The following is a 23165-nucleotide window of genomic DNA, read 5'->3' as shown; positions in this document are numbered from 1 at the left end:
TCCTGTTGGATATTTATGAGACAGGCTCTATAGAATACTTTGGAGCAAGGGAATGTTGGGTTAAATAATTCTAATCTTGATGGTATCAAAAAAAAATCCAGTTTGTCTATTTTGTCAAAAGAATTGAATTGATGATGCAATTTAAATATAAATTTTTCATAAGGATGAAATAATGCAACACTATCACAATTTACCACAAAAGGTCTTCCTTTTTCACAGATGAGGTATCATTGTTGTACTAAACATAATTATAAGCATCTTAAATGATGTAGCCTAAATTCAGTCTCTGATGAGTTACCAGCAAATGTGGGAGAGACTAAAGAACACCTCCTCCTCCTGACATACCTAAATTCCTTTAACAACCTATTATAGGCGCATAAACTTGATTAAACACTTCTGAAAGGTATGTATAGTTCAAGCTGTTCTAACTCTTGGAGTACTATGTTCTTAAAGTTTTATTTTTCCTGTTGCCTTGTACAAGCAAATTTCTTAAATAAATGTGCCTCCATTTCTTCATCTTTAAAATTACAATCATAATCATATGGTTGCTGAAGATTGAATTAAAGGAGATAATCCAGCACAGTGTTAGCACATTATAAAAACTCAGTAACTATAAACTATCATTTTTATTCAAAAATAGCACTTTACTTTGTTTTGATCTTCAATTACCTACTGCTTCATTTGAATGACATCATGTGTGTGAATTACTTAGCACTATGCTCAATTAAAATTGGTAATGAATGTGTTTGTGATCTTTATATATACACACTTACTACTTAGTCGATTATGAAGGTAGCAATTTTTACCTGAAACAGATTTTCTGCTCTATCTCAACAAACCTAGAGTCTAAAATACAGGAAATATTGTGTCATTGGAACTAGAAACTACCTGGCACTTAATCTTTCATACCTTCTTCTTGGTTACAGCATTTATTAATATTTGTATTCACATATGACAAAAATGAATCTCAGAAATTTTTAGGGATTTGTTTATGGTATTGTTTATGGTAGTCAACAAACCAATAACCAACAAACAATGCTTAATTATCTCACTTACGAATCCACTAGTAGACAGCATCTGATGATGAGAACTATTCCCTTTCTTTTTTTTTTTTTTAATTTATTTTTTAATACATGAAATTTACTGTCAAATTTGTTTCCATACAACACCCAGTGCTCATCCCAAAAGGTGCCCTCCTCAATACCCATCACCCACCCTCCCCTCCCTCCCACCCCCCATCAACCCTCAGTTTGTTCTCAGTTTTTAACAGTCTCTTATGCTTTGGCTCTCTCCCACTCTAACCTCTTTTTTTTTTTTCCTTCCCCCCCCCCCCCATGGGTTTCTGTTATGTTTCTCAGGATCCACATAAGAGTGAAACCATATGGTATCTGTCTTTCTCTGTATGGCTTATTTCACTTAGCATCACACTCTCCAGTTCCATCCACTTTGCTACAAAAGGCCATATTTCATTTTTTCTCATTGCCACGTAGTATTCCATTGTGTATATAAACCACAATTTCTTTACCCATTCATCCGTTTATGGACATTTAGGCTCTTTCCATAATTTGGCTATTGTTGAGAGTGCTGCTATAAACATTGGGGTACAAGTGCCCCTATGCATCAGTACTCCTGTATCCCTTGGATAAATTCCTAGCAGTGCTATTGCTGGGTCATAGGGTAGGTCTATTTTTAATTTTCTGAGGAACCTCCACACTGCTTTCCAGAGCGGCTGCACCAATTTGCATTCCCACCAACAGTGCAAGAGGGTTCCCGTTTCTCCACATCCTCTCCAGCATCTATAGTCTCCTGATTTGTTCATTTTGGCCACTCTGACTGGCGTGAGGTGATATCTGAGTGTGGTTTTGATTTGTATTTCCCTGATAAGGAGCGACGTTGAACATCTTTTCAAGTGCCTGTTGGCCATCCAGATGTCTTCTTTAGAGAAGTGTCTATTCATGTTTTCTGCCCATTTCTTCACTGGGTTATTTGTTTTTCGGGTGTGGAGTTTGGTGAGCTCTTTATAGATTTTGGATACTAGCCCTTTGTCCGATATGTCATTTGCAAATATCTTTTCCCATTCCGTTGGTTGCCTTTTAGTTTTGTTGGTTGTTTCCTTTGCTGTACAGAAGCTTTTAATCTTCATAAGGTCCCAGTAATTCATTTTTGCTTTTAATTCCCTTGCCTTTGGGGATGTGCCGAGTAAGAGATTGCTACGGCTGAGGTCAGAGAGGTCTTTTCCTGCTTTCTCCTCTAAGGTTTTGATGGTTTCCTGTCTCACATTCAGGTCCTTTATCCATTTTGAGTTTATTTTTGTGAATGGTGTGAGAAAGTGGTCTAGTTTCAACCTTCTGCATGTTGCTGTCCAGAGAACTATTCCCTTTCTTAAAAACAACAACACAAAGTGCTGAATTGCTTTTTTTCAGTAATAAAACCATCAAAAGAAAATGAATATAAAAGTATAAAGGAAAGTTGCTGTACTTTAGGGTTAAAATAAGCATTAGAGAGTAAAATAAAGACAAGAAAAAGGCTTAAGGTAGCAATTAGAGAAAAAGATTTTAACAAGAAGGTCAATCAGAGGAGGCCATCATTTGCTTAACGTAGTAGTGATATTACAGTCACCAGACACATTTATGAATATGCAGCTGTATTTATGGACACAAGAGTAAAAGTCCTGTTTGATGCAGGAGATAGATCAGAGACTCCAAAGGAATGTTTGCAACCTTTTCAACTGGACAAAGGTGACTTTGGTCCTAAAGAAACTAAAGAAAGTCTTTGGTTACTAAAGAAAGTAAAAAGGGCTTTAATAAAATTCTCTTTCTACTAAAACTTTTCTAAATGGATTTGTCTAACAAAATAACAAGATACCTTGCTGCCTTTGTAGTATCCGAGTAAAATTGTATTTTTTACTCATATTAAATCAATTTATACATTTTCATAATGTATTACTACAGATATCACAGACTACATGTAAACATACACAGTTTATGTTGGATCAAGTGGAGCTGGCAAACAGTATTCATTTACAAACTAGGATAAACTTCCTAGTGTCTTCAGTTTTAAAGTTTTTCTATTTATATTTGTATATTATTTATATTACCTATATAATCCTAGCCATTTTCTTATCAGTAAACCATCCTCTGTTTTTCAATCTACCACTGGCTTTAAGATAAACAATCCTAAAATTTGTATGGAACCACAAAAGATCCCAAAGACCTTGAAAAGGGAAAGCAAAGCTGGAGGCATCATGATTTGGGACTTCGAGCTATATTACAAAGCTATAGTAATTAAAACAGCATGGTACTGGCATAAAAATAGACACGTATATCAATGTATGAGAACAGGAAACCCAGAGGGGTGGCCTAGGTGGCTCAGTCAGTTGAGTGCCTGACTTTAGCTCAGGTCACGATCTCACGGTTCCTGAGTTTGAGCCCTTCATCAGGCTCTCTGCCTGTCAATGCAGAGCCAGCTTGGATCCTCTGTCTCCCTCTCTCTCTCTCTGTCCCTCTCCAACTGACTCTTTCTCTCAAAAAAAAATTTTAAAATATAAATAAAGTTTGTAACTACTGTTCTTTTATGTATATGTGTGTGTGTGTGTGTGTGTGTGTATGTGTGTAAACCTGTTCTTTAATATATATATATAGAGAGAGAGATACATGTGTGTGTGTGTGTGTGTATTGAGAGAGAGAGAGAAAACCTAGAAATGAATGCACAACTATGTGCTCAATTAATTTTCCACAAAGTAGGAAAAAATATCCAATGGGTAAAAGAATGTCCTTCAACAAATGGTGTTGACAGCAACACTCAAAGGAATGAAACTGCACCACTTTCTTATACCATACACAAAAGTAAATTCAAAATGAATGAAAGACCTACATGTGAGACAAAAACCATAAAAATCCCAGAGAAGAATACAAGCAGTAACCCCTTTGACATCAGCCTTAGCAACTTCTTACTAGATATGCTTCCTGAGGCAAGGAAAACAAAAGCAAAAATAAACTATTAGAACTTCATCAAGATAAAAAGCTTCTGCACATTGAAGAAAACAATCAACAAAAGTAAAAGGCAGCCTGCTGATTGGGAGAAGATATTTGCAAATGACATATCTGAGAAAGGGTTAGTATCCAAAACATATAAAGAACTTCTAAAACTCAACACTCAAAAAACAAATGATCCAGTTAAGAAATGGGTAGAAGACATGAATAGACATTTTTCCAAAGAAGACATCTAGATGGCTGACAGACACATGAAAAAATCTTCAACATCACTGGTCATCAGGGAAATACAAATCAAAACTACAATAAGATATGATCTAACACCTGTCAGAATGGCTAAAATCAACAACACAAGAAACAACAGGTGTTGGCAAGGATGCGGAGAAAGGGGAACCCTCTTACACTGCTGGTAGGAATACAAACTGGTACAGCCACCCTGGAAAACAGTATGGAGGTTCCCCAAAAAGTTAAAAATAGAACTACCCTATAATCCAGCAATTGCAATAATAGGTATTTACCCAAAGTTTACAAAAAATACTAATTCGAATGGATACATGCCGCCCAATGTTTATAGCATTATCAACAATAGCCAAATTATGGAAACAGCCAAATGCCCACTTATTGAAGAATGGATAAAGATGTGGTATACAGATACAATGGAATATTATTCAGCCAAGACAAGAATGAAATTTTGCCATTTGCAATGACGTGGATGGAGCTACAGAGTATTTATGCTAAGTGAAATAAGTCAGTGAAAGACAAATACCATATGAGTTCATTCATATGTGGAATTTAAGAAACAAAACAAATGATCATAAGGGAAAAAAGAGAGAGGCAAACCAAGAAACAGATTTCTAACTATAGAGAACAAACCGATGGTCACCAGAGGGAAGGTGGATGGGGGTGGGGTGGGGGGGGATGGGTAAAATAGGTGATGGGGATTAAGGAGTGCACTTGTGAAGAGACCAGGTATTGTATGTAAGTGTTGAATCACTAAATCATACACCTGAAATTAATATTACACTATATGTTGACTAACGAGAATTTAAGTTAAAACTTTAAAAATTTTTCAATTTTAAAAATGTTGAAAAAGAAACTACAACAAAAAGACTAACTTCTGACTTTGTTCTTTTGAGGTATACATGACTTGCACAATTCAATCCAGTCAGCTTCTGTTGGATGACTATAAGAAATGAAGGCAAGGCTGGGATGCACTAGGATTGATGCCGGGTTCGGAAAAAGTAATTAGAAATGAGAACAATGCCAAGGTAAACTGGCCATCTTTTACTTACAGCTGACACGTGCTGTAAGAGACACATGACATCAATCATGTCTGCGAGGATAAGGAGTCTGGTAACTGCAGCCAACAAGGCACGGGCAGCCTGAACCACAGCCTCCCTTTTTGGGAGATAACAGGGGTCATCTGCAAATCTCTCAGCTGATACTTTCAGAGCTTCACCTGAAAAACACAACCCAAAATAATATACTTTAAGTTTCAGCTATACCTGTTTAAGTATTTATCATCCTAATTCCAAGTACATTCTATGACTAAGCATAATATTAAAATAGTGTCAGTTGACACTAGAACACTGTCTCTTAATAAACAATGGAGTTTAAAATCAACATTTCTCTTTGATAAATGCTCTGGAGTTTAAGAAGCATGATACCATTTTCCTGCAAGAGAATTGTGCTCAATTGACTAGCAACATCTAGTAACACCGCTGTCAACTTCTGCATTTGCTGAATCTCATTTGCTGTGAAAGGTTTCATTACTAAGACTTCAACTGGAAACAATCTGGCTTATAAAAATAAGGTAAATCTTCATTAAACTACTTTCCAGCTCAATGTCAGAAAACAGCTAGCCTTTGAGGAAGTAACTCTCTGAGATAAAAGTTTAACATAGGCAGATTTATCCTAAACTGTCAATATAATAACCTATCTCCTAAATTGTCACAAATTATATTTCATAGTACATAACTGTTAGACAAATATGCCTACAATTTTTAAGGTTTTTTTCGCTGAAAATACATTTTATGATAAAAGCAATGTGTACTCATTCATTTTTAAAAATTCACAGTTCAGAAGGGTATAAAATGAAAAGATTCCTCTTTACCCCTCTCCACTAACATAATTGCTTACCACATCCACTATGTTTTAAGTTTTTCAATTTAAACTTGTTTTTATTATGAAATCACTACATGCTCATTACTTTTAAATAATTCACTATACTGAAGAGTATAAAGTGAAAACAATTTTTAGAGAGTCTCCATACAAATCACCCAAAAATACTCATGGAGTTCTTGTATATCCATCCAGAAATTTTTCCATGAATACATGTTTTATGTGTGTGCATATGTATAAATATTTATTTATATGTATAAATGTATATGTATGTTTAAACGTATGTATTTTTATGAATATATTCACACATTCATATATATGAATATATATTTTCTGTCCTAAGAAAACAGAGACATTTTATATTTTAAATGGAACACACAGAAGATATAAATCCTTTTCACAAATATTTTCATACTATAAAAATTTTCTACAATTTGTTTTTTCACTTACCAATTTATTTTCTTTTCATGCTGGGATATAATTGACCAGGAGACATTAAAGAATGCACGGTAAGGATAGGAAGATGGCGGCGTAGGAGGACGCTGGGCTCACCGCGCGTCCTGACGCTGATTACTTAGATTCCACCTACACCTGCCTAACTAACCCAGAAAACCACCAGAAGACTAGCAGAACGGAGTCTCCGGAGCCAAGCGCAGACGAGAGGCCCACGGAAGAGGGTAGGAAGGGCGGCGAGGCGGTGCGCGCTGCACGGACTGGTGGGAGGGAGCCGGGCGGAGGGGCAGCCCGCCGGCCAAGCAGAGCCCCCGAGTCTGGCTTGCAAAAGCGGAGGGGCCGGACGGAGTGTGTTCCCACAGCAAGCGCGACTTAGCATCTGGGAGGTCATAAGTTAACAGCTCTGCTCGGAAAGCGGGAAGGCTGGAGGACAAAGGGAGGGAGAGCTGCTGAGCCCCCGGACGGCAGAGCTCAGTTTGGCGGGGAACATAAGCGCTCCCCGGCGCCATCTCCCTCGCCCATCCCCCAGCCAAAATCCCAAAGGGAACCAGTTCCTGCCAGGGAACTTGCTCGCTCCGCACAAACGCCCAACGCTGTGCTTCTGCGGAGCCACCCCTCTGGCAGGGGGTCTGACTCCCTCCCGCTGCCACAGGGCTCCTCCTGAAGTGGATCACCTAAGGAGAAGCGAGCTAAGCCTGCCCCTCCCGCCCCCGTGCACCTTGCCTACCCACCCCAGCTAATACGCCAGATCCCCAGCACCACAAGCCTGGCAGTGTGCAAGTAGCCCAGACGGGCCACGCCACCCCACAGTGAATCCCGCCCCTAGGAGAGGGGAAGAGAAGGCACACACCAGTCTGACTGTGGCTCTAGCGGTGGGCTGGGGGCAGACATCAGGTCTGACTGCGGCTCCGCCCACCAGCTCCAGTTATACACCACAGCACAGGGGAAGTGCCCTGCAGGTCCTCACCACTCCAGGGACTATCCAAAATGACCAAACGGAAGAATTCCCCTCAGAAAAATCTTCAGGAAATAACAACAGCTAATGAACTGATCAAAAAGGATTTAAATAATATAACAGAAAGTGAATTTAGAATAATAGTCATAAAATTAATTGCTGGGCTTGAAAACAGTATAGAGGACAGCAGAGAATCTCTTGCTACAGAGATTAAGGGACTAAGGAACAGTCACGAGGAGCTGAAAAATGCTTTAAATGAAATGCAAAACAAAATGGAAACGACGACAGCTTGGATTGAAGAGGCAGAGGAGAGAATAGGTAAACTAGAAGATAAAGTTATAGAAAAAGAGAAAGCTGAAAAAAAGATTAAAAAATCCAGGAGTATGAGGGGAAACTTAGAGAACTAAGTGATACACTAAAAAGAAATAATCTACGCATAATTGGTATCCCAGAGGAGGAAGAGAGAGGGAAAGGTGCTGAAGGGGTACTTGAAAAAATAATAGTTGAGACCTTCCCTGAACTGGGGAAGGAAAAAGGCATTGAAATCCAAGAGGCACAGAGAACTCCCTTCAGACGTAACTTGAATCGATATTCTGCACGACATATCATAGTGAAACTGGCAAAATACAAGGATAAAGAGAAAATTCTGAAAGCAGCAAGGGATAAACGTGCTCTAACATATAAAGGGAGATCTATAAGACTCGTGACTGATCTCTCTTTTGAAACTTGGCAGGCCAGAAAGGATTGGCACGAGATCTACAATGTGCTGAACAGAAAAAATATGCAGCCGAGAATCCTTTATCCAGCAAGTCTGTCATTTAGAATAGAAGGAGAGATAAAGGTCTTCCCAAACAAACAAAAACTGAAGGAATTTGTCACCACTAAGCCAGCCCTACAAGAGATCCTAAGGGGGATCCTGTGAGACAAAGTACCAGAGACATCACTACAAGCATAAAACATACAGACATCACAATGACTCTAAACCCTTATCTTTCTATAACACTGAATGTAAATGGATTAAATGCACCAACCAAAAGACATAGGGTATCAGAATGGATAAAAAAACAAGACCCATCTATTTGCTGTCTACAAGAGACTCATTTTAGATCTGAAGACACCTTTAGATTGAGAGTGAGGGGATGGAGAACTATTTATCATGCCACTGGAAGCCAAAAGAAAGCTGGAGTAGCCATACTTATATCAGACAAACTAGACTTTAAATTAAAGGCTGTAACAAGAGATGAAGAAGGGCATTATATAATAGTTACAGGGTCTATCCATCAGGAAGAGCTAACGATTATAAATGTCTATGCACCGAATACCGGAGCCCCCAAATATATAAAACAATTACTCATAAACATAAGCAACCTTATTGATAAGAATGTGGTCATTGCAGGGGACTTTAACACCCCACTTACAGAAATGGATAGATCATCTAGACACACAGTCAATAAAGAAACAAGGGCCCTGAATGATACATTGGATCAGATGGACTTGACAGATATATTTAGAACTCTGCATCCCAAAGCAACAGAATATACTTTCTTCTCGAGTGCACATGGAACATTCTCCAAGATAGATCATATAGTGGGTCACAAAACAGCCCTTCATAACTATACAAGAATTGAAATTATACCATGCATACTTTCAGACCACAATGCTATGAAGCTTGAAATCAACCACAGAAAAAAGTCTGGAAAACCTCCAAAAGCATGGAGGTTAAAGAACACCCTACTAACGAATGAGTGGGTCAACCAGGCAGTTAGAGAAGAAATTAAACAATATATGGAAACAAACGAAAATGAAAATACAACAATCCAAACGCTTTGGGATGCAGCGAAGACAGTCCTGAGAGGAAAATACATCACAATCCAGGACTATCTCAAGAAACAAGAAAAATCCCAAATACAAAATCTAACAGCACACCTAAAAGGAAATAGAAGCAGAACAGCAAAGACACCCCAAAGCCAGCAGAAGAAGAGAAATCATAAAGATCAGAGCAGAAATAAACAATATAGAATCTAAAAAAACGGTAGAGCAGATCAACGACACCAAGAGTTGGTTTTTTGAAAAAATAAACAAAATTGACAAACCTCTAGCCAGGCTTCTCAAAAAGAAAAGGGAGATGACCCAAATAGATAAAATCATGAATGAAAATGGAATTATTACAACCAATCCCTCAGAGATACAAACAATTATCAGAGAATACTATGAAAAATTATATGCCAACAAACTGGACAACCTGGAAGAAATGGACAAATTCCTAAACACCCACACTCTTCCCAAACTCAATCAGGAGGAAATAGAAAGCTTGAACAGACCCTTAACCAGCGAAGAAATTGAATCGGTTGTCAAAAATTTCCCAACAAATAAGAGTTCAGGACCAGATGGCTTCCCAGGGGAGTTCTACCAGACGTTTAAAGCAGAGATAATACCTATCCTTCTCAAGCTATTCCAAGAAATAGAAAGGGAAGGAAAACTTCCAGACTCATTCTATGAAGCCAGTATTACTTTGATTCCTAAACCAGACAGAGACCCAGTAAAAAAAGAGAACTAGCTCAATAAGATACTAGCAAATCGAATTCAACAGCATATAAAAAGAATTATTCACCATGATCAAATGGGATTCATTCCTGGGATGCAGGGCTGGTTCAACATTTGCAAATCAATCAACGTGATACATCACATTAATAAAAGAAAAGAGAAGAACCATATGATCCTGTCAATCGATGCAGAAAAGGCCTTTGACAAAATCCAGCACCCTTTCTTAATAAAAACCCTTGAGAAAGTCGGGATAGAAGGAACATACTTACACATCATAAAAGCCATTTATGAAAAGCCCACAGCTAACATCATCCTCAATGGGGAAAAACTGAGAGCTTTTTCCCTGAGATCAGGAACACGACAGGGATGCCCACTCTCACCGCTATTGTTTAACATAGTGTTGGAAGTTCTAGCATCAGCAATCAGACAACAAAAGGAAATCAAAGGCATCCAAACTGGCAAAGAAGAAGTCAAGCTTTCGCTTTTTGCAGATGACATGATATTATACATGGAAAATCCGATAGACTCCACCAAAAGTCTGCTAGACTGATACATGAATTCAGCAAAGTTGCAGGAGACAAAATCAATGTACAGAAATCAGTTGCATTCTTATACACTAACAATGAAGCAACAGAAAGACAAAGAAACTGATCCCATTCACAATTGCACCAAGAAGCATAAAATACCCAGGAATAAATCTAACCAAAGATGTACAAGATCTGTATGCTGAAAACTATAGAAAGCTTATGCAGGTAATTGAAAAAGATATAAAGAAATGGAAAGACATTCCGTGCTCATGGATTGGAAGAATAAATATTGTCAAAATGTCAATACTACCCAAAGCTATCTACACATTCAATGCAATCCCAATCAAAATTGCAGCAGCATTCTTCTCGAAACTAGAACAAGCAATCCTAAAATTCATATGGAACCACAAAAGGCCCCGAATAGCCAAAGTAATTTTGAAGAAGAAGACCAAAGCAGGAGGCATCACAATCCCAGACTTTAGCCTCTACTACAAAGCTGTCATCATCAAGACAGCATGGTATTGGCACAAAAACAGACACATAGACCAATGGAATAGAATAGAAACCCCAGAACTAGACCCACAAACGTATGGCCAACTAATCTTTGATAAAGCAGGAAAGAACATCCAATGGAAAAAAGACAGCCTCTTTAACAAATGGTGCTGGGAGAACTGGACAGCAACATGCAGAAGGTTGAAACTAGACCACTTTCTTTCACCATTCACAAAAATAAACTCAAAATGGATAAAGGACCTGAATGTGAGACAGGAAACCATCAAAACCTTAGAGGAGAAAGCAGGAAAAGACCTCTCTGACCTCAGCCGTAGCAATCTCTTACTCAACACATCCCCAAAGGCAAGGGAATTAAAAGCAAAAATGAATTACTGGGACCTTATGAAGATTAAAAGCTTCTGCACAGCAAAGGAAACAACCAACAAAACTAAAAGGCAACCAACGGAATGGGAAAAGATATTTGCAAATGACATACCGGACAAAGGGCTAGTATCCAAAATCTATAAAGAGCTCACCAAACTCCACACCCGAAAAACAAATAACTCAGTGAAGAAATGGGCAGAAAACATGAATAGACACTTCTCTAAAGAAGACATCCGGATAGCCAACAGGCACATGAAAAGATGCTCAACGTCTCTCCTTATCAGGGAAATACAAATCAAAACCACACTCAGATATCACCTCACGCCAGTCAGAGTGGCCAAAATGAACAAATCAGGAGACTATAGATGCTGGAGAGGATGTGGAGAAACGGGAACCCTCTTGCACTGTTGGTGGGAATGCAAATTGGTGCAGCTGCTCTGGAAAGCAGTGTGGAGGTTCCTCAGAAAATTAAAAATAGACCTACCCTATGACCCAGCAATAGCACTGCTAGGAATTTATCCAAGGGATACAGGAGTACTGATGCATAGAGGCACTTGTACCCCAATGTTTACAGCAGCACTCTCAACAATAGCCAAATTATGGAAAGAGCCTAAATGTCCATAAACGGATGAATGGATAAAGAAATTGTGGTTTACATATACAATGGAGTACTACATGGCAATGAGAAAGAACCAAATATGGCCCTTTGTAGCAAAGTGGATGGAACTGGAGAGTGTGATGCTAAGTGAAATAAGCCATACAGAGAAAGACAGATACCATATGGTTTCACTCTTATGTGGATCCTGAGAAACTTAACAGAAACCCAGGGAGGAGGGGAAGGAAAAAAAAAAAAAGAGGTTAGAGTGGGAGAGAACCAAAGCATAAGAGACTGTTAAAAACTGAGAACAAACTGAGGGTTGATGGGGGTGGGGGGAGGGGAGGGTGGGGGATGGGTATTGAGGAGGGCACCTTTTGGGATGAGCACTGGGTGTTGTATGGAAACCAATTTGACAATAAATTTCATATATTGAAAAAAGAAAGAAAGAAAGAAAGAAAGAAAGAAAGAAAGAAAGAAAGAAAGGTAACTTACCATGTGGGCTCTAAAGCTGTTCTGCTTCAGCATCTGTCCTACTACCTCAGACAAGTCACTTAAATTTTATGCCTTATTTTTCCCTTGCAAATGGAGCTAATAATAATAATACCTACAATTTTTATAAAAATTAAATAAGAACAGTGCTTTGAGCTTACTAAAGTGTTGATTGGCTTTTGTCATTCTTTTTAATACTTGAATAAAGTTACATTTTACTGATACACTATAACTTATTTTACTAGACCTCCATTAAACACATAAATAATTTCCAACTTTTTCCTATTTCAAACTGTACTGCAAAGAATGACACATAGTTTTGCATGCATGAGCAAACTTAGCTGGAGGATAAATTCTCAAAAGTGGAATTGCTGAGTCAAGAGGCAAATGAATTTTAAGGTTTGATACATATTGTCAAAAAATTTTCCAAAATACAGCCATCTCACCAATAACATATTAAAGGGAGTGTCTTACCTACTCCATGAATATTTTAGTTATTTATTTGTGAAAGTCAGCATAATGAAAATGAAATTGAGTATTTTTATTAAATATAACAAAGAATAGTGTTCCTTATAATGGACAGAACCTATGAAGAGGTCTGAGACTGTCTCAACATGTTAATATAAACATGTTAGCTCTCTTAGCAATACCAAGTTAGGAATTCAGACTATTAAGTCAGACACCTCTGAGATCAAATTCTTATCTGCCTCTTCTAGCTCTGAGACCTTGGATGCTTAAATACTTTCAGTGTCCTCATGTAATGGAAAGGGATAAAAATATTACTCATTTCACAGTGTTTCTGAGATGGCTAAATGAGATATAATTCATAACATATATTTAGCACAGTATCTGAACATGGAAAGCACTCAACAAATATTAGCTGTTATTTTCTCAGGAAATTTCTAGTAGAGTTGGTAAATTTTTAAGACCAGGAAATGGTGATTTTTATGTGTTTCTCTGCAAGTTAGAATTTCTGCGAGGAGACTGAAAATTAAAGTGACCTCAGAAATTCAGAGAGCAGGTTAATTCCCACATAAAAGATTTTTTTCTTGTCATGATTCTGAATTGGAAAGTTATGATAGTCTTTATACAATATGGTCTTTGACTTTACTAAAACTAAATACACATCAAAATAGAATTATGTGTTGTTGACTAAAAATGTTGGGATGTTGAACAACTGGTTGAAGAGTCATACTCAGGAAAATATCATTTAAACATTAAAGATCAATTACAGTCTGTCTCCATTAAGGTAATATAAAGAGAAAACCAAGTAGCACTATTGGGAAAAAAAGGCACTCCTGAAGTACATGAACAAAGATGCAACAAGTAAACTTCCTATTACTGGACTTACCACCCTCCCTCTCCTGCAACGCTCTCAACCCTTTTCAGCTTCACCTCATACTTCTGCTCCCAACTTAAGCATCACTTCCTCGGTGAAGCCTCCAATGCCCCCTTACCAAGGGAGTCCCACAGTAAGGCAGGTCTCACAGTAAGATTCTATGCTTCCTATCATAACTATCCATCATCATTTACCATAATGACTTAAATCAAAGCCTGTCTTTAATTCTCAATCAAAAGAGTAGTGAGCGTCACACCAGTCAGAATGGCTAAAATTAACAACATAAGTAACAACAGGTGTTGGTGAGGATGTGAAAAAGCGGGAACGCTCTTACACTGTTGGTGGGAAAACAAACTGATGCATCCACTCTAGAAAACAGTGTGGATGTTCCTCAATAAGTTAAAAATAGAAATACCCTATGATCCAGCAATTGCACTAGTAGGTTTTACCTAAAGGATACAAAAATATTAATTCAAAGGAACACATGCACCCCAATGTTTGTAGCAGTATTATCAACAATAACCAAATTATGGAAAAAGCCCACATGTCCATCAACTGATTAATGGATAAAGATGTGATGTGATAGATATGTAGACATAGATAGATGATATAGATATAGATGATATAGATATAGATATATAGATATAGATATAGATATAATGAAATATTACTCAGCCATAAAAAAGAATGAAATCTGGCCATTTGCAACAAGTGGATAGAGCTAGAGAGTATTATGCTAAGCAAAATAAGTCAGTCAAAGACAAATACAATATGATTTCACTCACATATGAAATTTAACAAACAAAACAGATGAATATGGAGGGGGAAAAGAGACGCAAACCAGGAAACAGATTCTTAAGTATACACAACTAATTAAGGGTTACAGGGGAGGGGAGGTAGGTGGGGGAGGGATAGGTTAAATAGGTGATAGGTATTAATGAGGGCACTTGTGATGAATACCAGGTGTTGTATGTAAGTGATAAATCACTAAATTCTACACCTGAAACTAATATTATATTACATGTTAACTAACTGGAATTTAATAAAAACTTGAAAAAGAAAAAAAAGAAAAAGACTAGTGAGAATAAGAGCTGCACTGGTCCTGGTCATCACAGTATTCCCAAGTTAGAACAGTGCCTACTCTGATGAATATATCCGACACATTGAATGTGTGTTGTTGAATGAATATGTGAATGAACATTATTCAACTTTTCTTTTAACAAACATATGTTGTTCCTTATATAACACAGCTCCATCCTAGGCATCCAAGATACAGAGATTAATACAATGCGGTTTTGAGCCTAATAATTTCACAAATGAGAGCCAACAAATAGTGTCATACAATCTAAGCAGGGCTCAAGCAGAGACCTGTACAAAGTAGTAAAAGGCACAGAGAAGGACGTACCTCTGCCTGAGGTGTCAGAGGACACACCTAGAAATGTTCAAGGTAGGAGCAACATGTTCCAACTATTTATTATCAAAGATAGCTGGTTTATATAATCTAGCCAGTTCGCTGCCTAATTGTCTTCTGTCAGGAAAAAAAAAAATGGCTATTTTCCAAATAGAAAAAAAAGCACAACAAATTCCTTTCTATCTACAATATTAGCATCCATGTGTTATAGAGTCTACACATGAGAAGTCTATTCTTTTGAAATATCATTTCCAATCTTTTAATGCTTTTAATTGGAAATTTAATAAATAGGAAATTTCACTTTTGATATACATACAAATAAAAAACTATACCTTTCCTTCAAGAAATCCCATTCCGTACATCAGAGCAATTTACTGAAGCTCCCGAAAATACCACAAGAACTAGGTTCAGAAAGTTTTCTGTTAGATTCATTTTGTTCCTTTCCTATAAAATATGCTCTTTTTAATCTTCAAGAAAATCAGTTATGAAATTCCTGCTTGAATAATGTACTGAAGTATATACTCTACAAAGATATCTATATATAAAGAGATTGTGTACATATATAAGTGTAATATGGAAAAACTTCTGAATATACAAAAATCTGATGTGTAAAAAATTTATATGATCATATAAACTCCAGAAGTAAAAAAAAAAAAAAAAAAGATTTTTGGCTAAATAGACACATTACAAAATATTCTTCACTTTATAGGATACTTGCATGGTTCTTTTAAATAGCAAGTTCCTGGGGCGCCTGGGTGGCGCAGTCGGTTAAGCGTCCGACTTCAGCCAGGTCACGATCTCGCGGTCCGTGAGTTCGAGCCCCGCGTCAGGCTCTGGGCTGATGGCTCAGAGCCTGGAGCCTGATTCCAATTCTGTGTCTCCCTCTCTCTCTGCCCCTCCCCCGTTCATGCTCTGTCTCTCTCTGTCCCAAAAATAAATAAAAATAAAAACCATTGAAAAAAAAATTTAAAAAAAAAAAAAAAAAAAATAGCAAGTTCCTTTGCCACATTCAAAAGTACAACTCCACTTTCTAAAAGTCATTGTACAATGATTGTATTGACTATAAACTTTAAAATCAGAATCAATCAAACAAACAAACAAACAAAAAAAAAAAACACTGCACAAGTAAAACATCCAGAAGAGAAAGGAGAACAACCAAAATGAAAAGGAGCAAATACTAAAGATTGAATTTCCTCTAACTTTTATAATTAACATTATGTTTATTATTCAATTAAGATTTCTAGTGTATGCCTCTGGCCACTCTTCTGTGTGTGTTTTAATATTTGATACCATGTGACATGCACTAATGCATATTAATCGATTCAATATATAATAACATACTCCACTATAATGGAGTTCTGAGGCTGACACTGGGCACTAGGGGTTTGCTTTTATTTGTTTTTAATTGAGAAAAAGCCATTTGAATTTCAAAACACCTAAAAGGTAGAAGCTTGAATTTAACTTTGGAGCAGACTGATTTGGGTGGGGGTGGAGGGAGACAAGAGGAGGATGACTTCAATTAGGCCCTAAACTTACACAGACGTTAAAAAAAAAAAAAAAAAGCAAAGACCTTATTTACAATGTTTGAGACAACTTTAAATGTAAGGAGCAAAATGTTTTCTATGTTAAAAGAAAACCTTATCATGGCAGAATTAAGGGCCAAAGAACGAGGCACTGCTGTGTGGACTCAAGCTTGAAAGCTACAATAATATCAGCAGCACCTACAGGGACATCAGCAAGACCTATAGACTCAAATGCAGCTGTATATGGTTGTCATTGTAAAATATTGGCTGTGTTTTACTTCCCTTTAATTATCTCCAAACTCTCAGTAAATTCTTATCACAAGTTGTAATTTGGTTCCAGCCAAAGCAGAGTAACAAAACTAGATTTTTCCCACCTGAAAATGGACAAAATATGTGAAAAAATGGTTGCGAAGGCAATGGACATCAGGCAATAAAGGACAGCAATCTTTGAGAAATGGGAAACAAGCAACATGAGATATTTGCTAGCCCTTGCTTATTGCTTTGAGAGACTTTCCAGGCCACAGACAGGAAGGGAAAATTAAGACAGAGCCTGGCAAACTCTCTGAGCTAAAGAGACAGAACTAAGCGTCCAGAGAGACTGTGGCAGCTAACGTACACAGAACAGAGAATGAGAAAGAAGAGTGATACACAGGGAGAGAACTCTAAAGATGTGCAGAAACTCCCCCTTGAGTATTCAGCTACTGATCAACACAGACATGGGGAAGAAACTACCTAGGGTTAAAAAAACAAAAAGCCATCTGAAAAGATTTAAGGTAATAGTACTTGACACACAGCACTGGAAATAGTGCTTGTTCCCACCACCAGAATGGAAAACTTCATGATTTATTGGATATTGGATAGAGACATAGTGGGGAATAATTAGCCCTAGAATGAGCAGTGCCCCAGTATCCCCTAACAAAACAATTCAGAGAAAGCAGAATTTCTACCTTTAAGGCATTAATCATCAGAGAATAGCTGTGGGTGGCCAGGTAAAGATAACAGGAGGACAGCATCATGAGTTAACTAAAGTAGAAGGGCATAGGCAACTTGGCACTGAGTCCTGCACCATTGAGAATAATCAAAATGAGCTGGAGAATGCTTTGATAGGGCTAATTCTATAAAATTATGAATGTTTATAAAATATAAAATTTGGTGGGGTTCACTTCCATAAAACTGATGGAAACGTCTCCAAACATCACAAGTGGGATATAGTAGAAATTCTTAAGAGACCTCCTCTTAACCATCTCTCTAGATTAATCAATTCTTTTTATTCCCTCTCAGAAACATATTAATGATCCCTCCTTCCTGCTCAATACCAAAGGATTATTTCAAGTATACTGCAGCCCTTCTGTTCCCACTAATTGAAGTATGTACCAAGAGCCTGTCAGGGGAAAAAAAAAGACTGTCAGTTTGTTCTGCAACCTTTTGATGTCAGTTGTAATTATAATTATGAAATTTTAAGAAATATATAAACTTATCAAATGATAATACAAAAAAGACCTGTTATTTCTTTGAAAATTAATTTGAATGCTAGGAGACACTCAATAAAAATTAGTTGCAAAAACTGTCAAATTGAGTCTGGAAGAAAAAAAGTTGGGGAAAGTAAGGGAGAAAATTATAAAATATCAAGAAGGATTCTGCAGTTTGGTAGTTTCTCAAGTGTCATTAAGTTCTCTTCCATTAAGACACCAAAACTACAGGGGCACCTGGGTGGCTCAGTTGGTTAAGCATCTGACTTCAGCTCAGGTCATGAACTCACGGTTTGTGGGTTCAAGCCCTGCATCAGGCTCTGTGCTGATAGCACAAAGCCTGGAGCCTGCTTTGGATTCTGTGTCTCCCTCTCTCTCTGCCCCTCCCCCCACTCATGCTTTCTCACACTCTCTCTCTCTCTCAAAAATAAAATTAAAAAACTTAAAATAAAAAAAAAAAATTTTTAAAGACACCAAAACTAGAAATCTTAGTCAATATAGTATGGGTGTGATTTAGGCAAAAAGAATTGTATGAGATTCAATTAACAGCCTTGTACTAGAAATGGGAGTTGGCCCAACATCAAGAAATTAGCTAATGTTTATATCACATCTGTTAAGATAAAATAAAATATTTAGGAAGTGTGTCTATGTATACAAAAATAAATGAACTTTTCACTTCCGATAATAAAAAAAAAACATATCTTAAAGCAAATATTGTGCAGTACTGTAAAACACCGGAAATTAATTTCAATCTTACTTAGGCAAACTTTAATTATACATTAATATGTAAAAACACATTAGTCCACATAAAAATAAACTATAATAATAAACTATAATAATAAACTTCAATATAAAGGGAGCTTTTAAAATAGGGCTAACTGATGACACTTCAAAGTTTTGAAAGAATGATGAAGTACTTTTAAAAGTTGACAAAATAGTTTCAAATAGGTTTTTTTAAGTTTATTTATTTATTTTGAGAGAGAAGAGCAAGAACATGAATGAGGGGGGTCAGAGAGAGAGGAGAGAATCCCAAGCAGGCTCCACACTGTCAGCATGGAGCCTGACACAGGACTTGTTCTTATAAACCATGAGATCATGACCTGGGCCAAAACCAAGAGTCAGATGCTTAACTGACTGAGCCACCCAGGCAGTGCTAAAAAGTGACAAAATAATTTCATGTCATATTTAAATTTGGCCATAATTTTAAGATAACAAAATACATAAAGTATCTAAGTATTAAACTTAACATTGTAATTCCTACATTATCTCCAACTATTAGGAGTATAATGTATTTAAAGCTATTAATAATAAAATAAAATGACAAGAAAACATAGCTATCCATATATTACAATGAACAATAAAAAAAAGATAATAGTATGGATTTATAACTTAATTAAATGGTCAAACTTTGAACCACAATTGCTGCCCACAATTGCTATCTATTGCATTTATCTCCAAACACCCTACTGACTAATCTGGCACTAATAAACATTTATTTAGGGGCACCTGGGTGGCTCAGTCGGTTAAGCGTCCAACTTAGGCTCAAGTCATGATCTCACAGTTCATGGGTTTGAGCCCCATGTCAGGCTCTGTGCTGACAGCTCAGGGCCTAGAGCCTGCTTCAGATTCTGCCTCCCTCTTTCTCTCTCCCCCCATCCCACCCCAACTCATGCTCTGTCTTTCTCTCAAGAATCAACATTAAAAGGCTTTAAAAATTTTTTCTTTAATATTATTCCAATGTCAATTTAATTCTTTTGAGGGGAAAAACTAAATCTTACAACTAGTATGTCAGACTAAATTATCCACTATTTTTTTCCAATATTTCATTTGCTAAGTATGAGTAAGCTTAGCTTCTATTATATTATGCTGAATTAGCAATAATTTACATCCTTGATTTTCTCACATCTGCTAAAAGAACCTCATTACCATGCTTTGAAATTGGGAGTGACAATACTGTCATTTTTTCTAAGAAATGATATCCAACGCTTACAAAGAGCTCATTCATTTATGCAACAAATATGCATTCAGCTATACCATAAGCAAAGCACTCCGAAATATACAATGATAACTAAAATATGGTCTCTGTCAGGTATCCCTGAGTAGGAACCTTTTATTTGCTTTTTTTTTTTTTAATTTACATCCAAATTAGATAGCATAGAGTGCAACAATGGTTTCAGGAGTAGACTCCTTAAGCCCCTTAACCATTTAGCCCATTCCCCCTCCCACAACCCCTCCAGTAACCCTCTGTTTGTTCTCTATATTTAAGAGTCTCTTATGTTTTGTCCCCCTCCCTGTTTTTATAATATTTTTGCTTCCCTTCCCTCATGTTCATCTGTTGTGTCTTAAAGTCCTCAAATGAGTGAAGTCATAGTATATTTGTCTTTCTCTGACTGACTAATTTTGCTAAGCATAATAACCTCTAGTTCCATCCACATAGTTGGAAATGGCACAATTTCATTCTTTTTGATTGCTGAGTAATACTCCATTGTATATATGTACCACATCTTCTTTTTTTTTAATATGAAATTTATTGTCAAATTAGTTTCCATACAACACCCAGTGCTCATCCCAACAGGTGCCCTCCTCAATACCCATCACCCACCCTTCCCTTCCTCCCACCCCCCATCAACCCTCAGTTTGTTTTCAGTTTTTAAGAGTCTCTTATATTTTGGCTTCCTCCCTCTCCAACCTTTTTTTTTCCTTCCCCTCCCCTATGGTCTTCTGTTAAGTTTCTCAGGATCCACATAAGAGTGAAAACATATGGTTATCTGTCTTTCTCTGTATGACTTATTTCGCCTAGCATAACACTCTCCAGTTCCATCCACGTTGCTACCAAAGGCCATATTTCATTCTCTCTCATTGCCAGGTAGTATTCCATTGTGTATATAAACCACAATTTCTTTATCTATTCATCCATTGATGGACATTTGGTCTCTTTCCATACTTTGGCTATTGTTGATAGTGCTGCTATAAACATTGGGGTGCATGTGCCCCTTCGTAACAGTATACCTGTATCCCTTGGATAAATACCTAGTAGTGCAATTGCTGGCTTGTAGGGTAGTTCTATTTTTAACTTTTTGAGGAATCTCCATACTGTTTTCCAGAGTGGCTGCACCAGTCTGCATTGCCACCAGCAGTGCAAAAGAGATCCTCTTTCTCCACATCCTCACCAACATCTGTTCTTGCCTGAGTTGTTAATGTTAGCCATTCTGACAGGGGTGAGGTGGTATCTCATTGTGGTTTTGATTTGTATTTCCCTGAGAATGAGTGATGTGGAGCATTTTTTCATGTGTTGGTTGGCCATCTGGATGTCGTCTTTGGAGAAGTATCTATTCATGTCTTTTGCCCATTTCTTCACTAGATTATTTGTTTTTTGGGTGTTGAGTTTGATAAGTTCTTTATAGATTTCAGATACTAACCCTTTATCTGATACATCGTTTGCAAATATCTTCTCCCATTCTGTTGGTTTCCTTTTAGTTTTGCTGATTGTTTCCTTTGCTGTGCAGAAGCTCTTTATTTTGATGAGGTCCCAATTGTTCATTTTTGCTTTTGTTTCCCTTGCTTCTGGAGACATGTTGAGTAAGAAGTTGCTGCAGCCAAGATCAAAGAGGTTTTTGCCTGCTTTCTCCTCAAGGATTTTGATGGCTTCCTGTCTTACAGTTAGGTCTTTCATCCATTTTAGTTTTACTTTTGTGTATGGTGTAAGACAGTGGTCCAGGTTCATTCTTCTGCATGTTGCCGTCCAGTTTTCCCAGCACCACTTGCTGAAGAGCCTGCTTTATTCCATTGGATATTCTTTCCTGCTTTGCCAAAGATTAATTGGCCATATGTTTGTGGGTCCATTTCTGGGTTCTCTATTCTGTTCCAGTGATCTGAGTCTCTGTTTTTGTGTCATGGGTAGGAACCATTTTATGAGTGGTTTTAAATGTAATCATCTTCAGATGTAATCCTAAATAACATATTAAAACAGAATTCCATAGCACCCACTCAAAAATAATGCATATACATAATAATCGTCATATTGAACAATTCCTAAAGACTTCACTATTATTTTATAAATCATAAAAAATGAATTTTAAGAGTCTATGGGTTGTTCTCAGAGTTCCAATTCAAGATGGTAACAGAGTAGGATCCTGATCTTATATTTTCCCATGGATCCTCAAATCTACACCTACTTATTGATAACTCCCTCTGAAAGAAATCCAGAAACTAGCAGAGTGACTACAACATGTCAGAAGAACAAGAAAAACTGCACAATGAAACAGATAGGAGAGGCTGAGACACAATCTTGCCATAAACCCTACCCTCCTCCATGGCAACACACAACGGAAAGAAAATTCACAACCTCGAACTTCCAAAACAATCTCAGGGGGGAAAAAGGAGCAAAATTGGAGTAATCACACTTCTCAATTTCAAAACTTAGTAAAAAACTATAGTAATCAATAGAACTGATATCCCAGAGATAAACCCTTACATTTATGTAAGGTGCAAAGAAATTCAGTGGGAAGGTAGTAATATTTTCAACAAATGGTGCTAGGAAAATTGGATATCCACATGCAGAAAGAGAAAGAGAGAGAGAGAGAGAGAGAGAAGCAGCAGCTGAATATCTATCTCATACCATACACAAACGTTAACTCAAAGTGAATCACAGACCTATCCCAGACCTATCCCAGAGCCAAAACTGTAGAACTCTTAGAGAAAACTATGAGAGTTTGGGTTAGGCAATGTATTATATGCTACCAAAGTAATTAAAGAAAAAAATGATAAGTCAGAAAATCAAAATTTAAAATTTTGAACCCCAAAGAGCCAAAGCAATTTTGAACGAGAACAAAGCTGAAAGTATCACACTCCCTGAATTCAAAACATAC

The 23165-nt window shown here is 37.2% G+C and overlaps 1 protein-coding gene across 3 annotated transcripts in view; it reads right to left on the bottom strand.

Moving 5' to 3' along the window:
* The window catches only part of CTNNA3 (catenin alpha 3), a 1784170-nt gene that overhangs the window by 1583790 nt on the left and 177215 nt on the right, over positions 1 to 23165 (bottom strand). For all 3 annotated transcript variants that reach the window (XM_078434311.2, XM_078434309.2, XM_078434310.2), the window contains one exon: positions 5285 to 5451. In XM_078434311.2, the coding sequence (XP_078290437.1) occupies positions 5285 to 5451 (167 nt within the window). The remainder of the gene's footprint in view (positions 1 to 5284; positions 5452 to 23165) is intronic.

Source organism: Panthera onca, chromosome D2 (assembly GCF_046562875.1).
Source record: "Panthera onca isolate mPanOnc1 chromosome D2, mPanOnc1 haplotype 2, whole genome shotgun sequence".
NCBI lineage: Eukaryota > Metazoa > Chordata > Mammalia > Carnivora > Felidae > Panthera > Panthera onca.
Note: the sequence above shows the minus strand (reverse complement) of the source record. Positions and strands in the feature narration are given on the sequence as shown.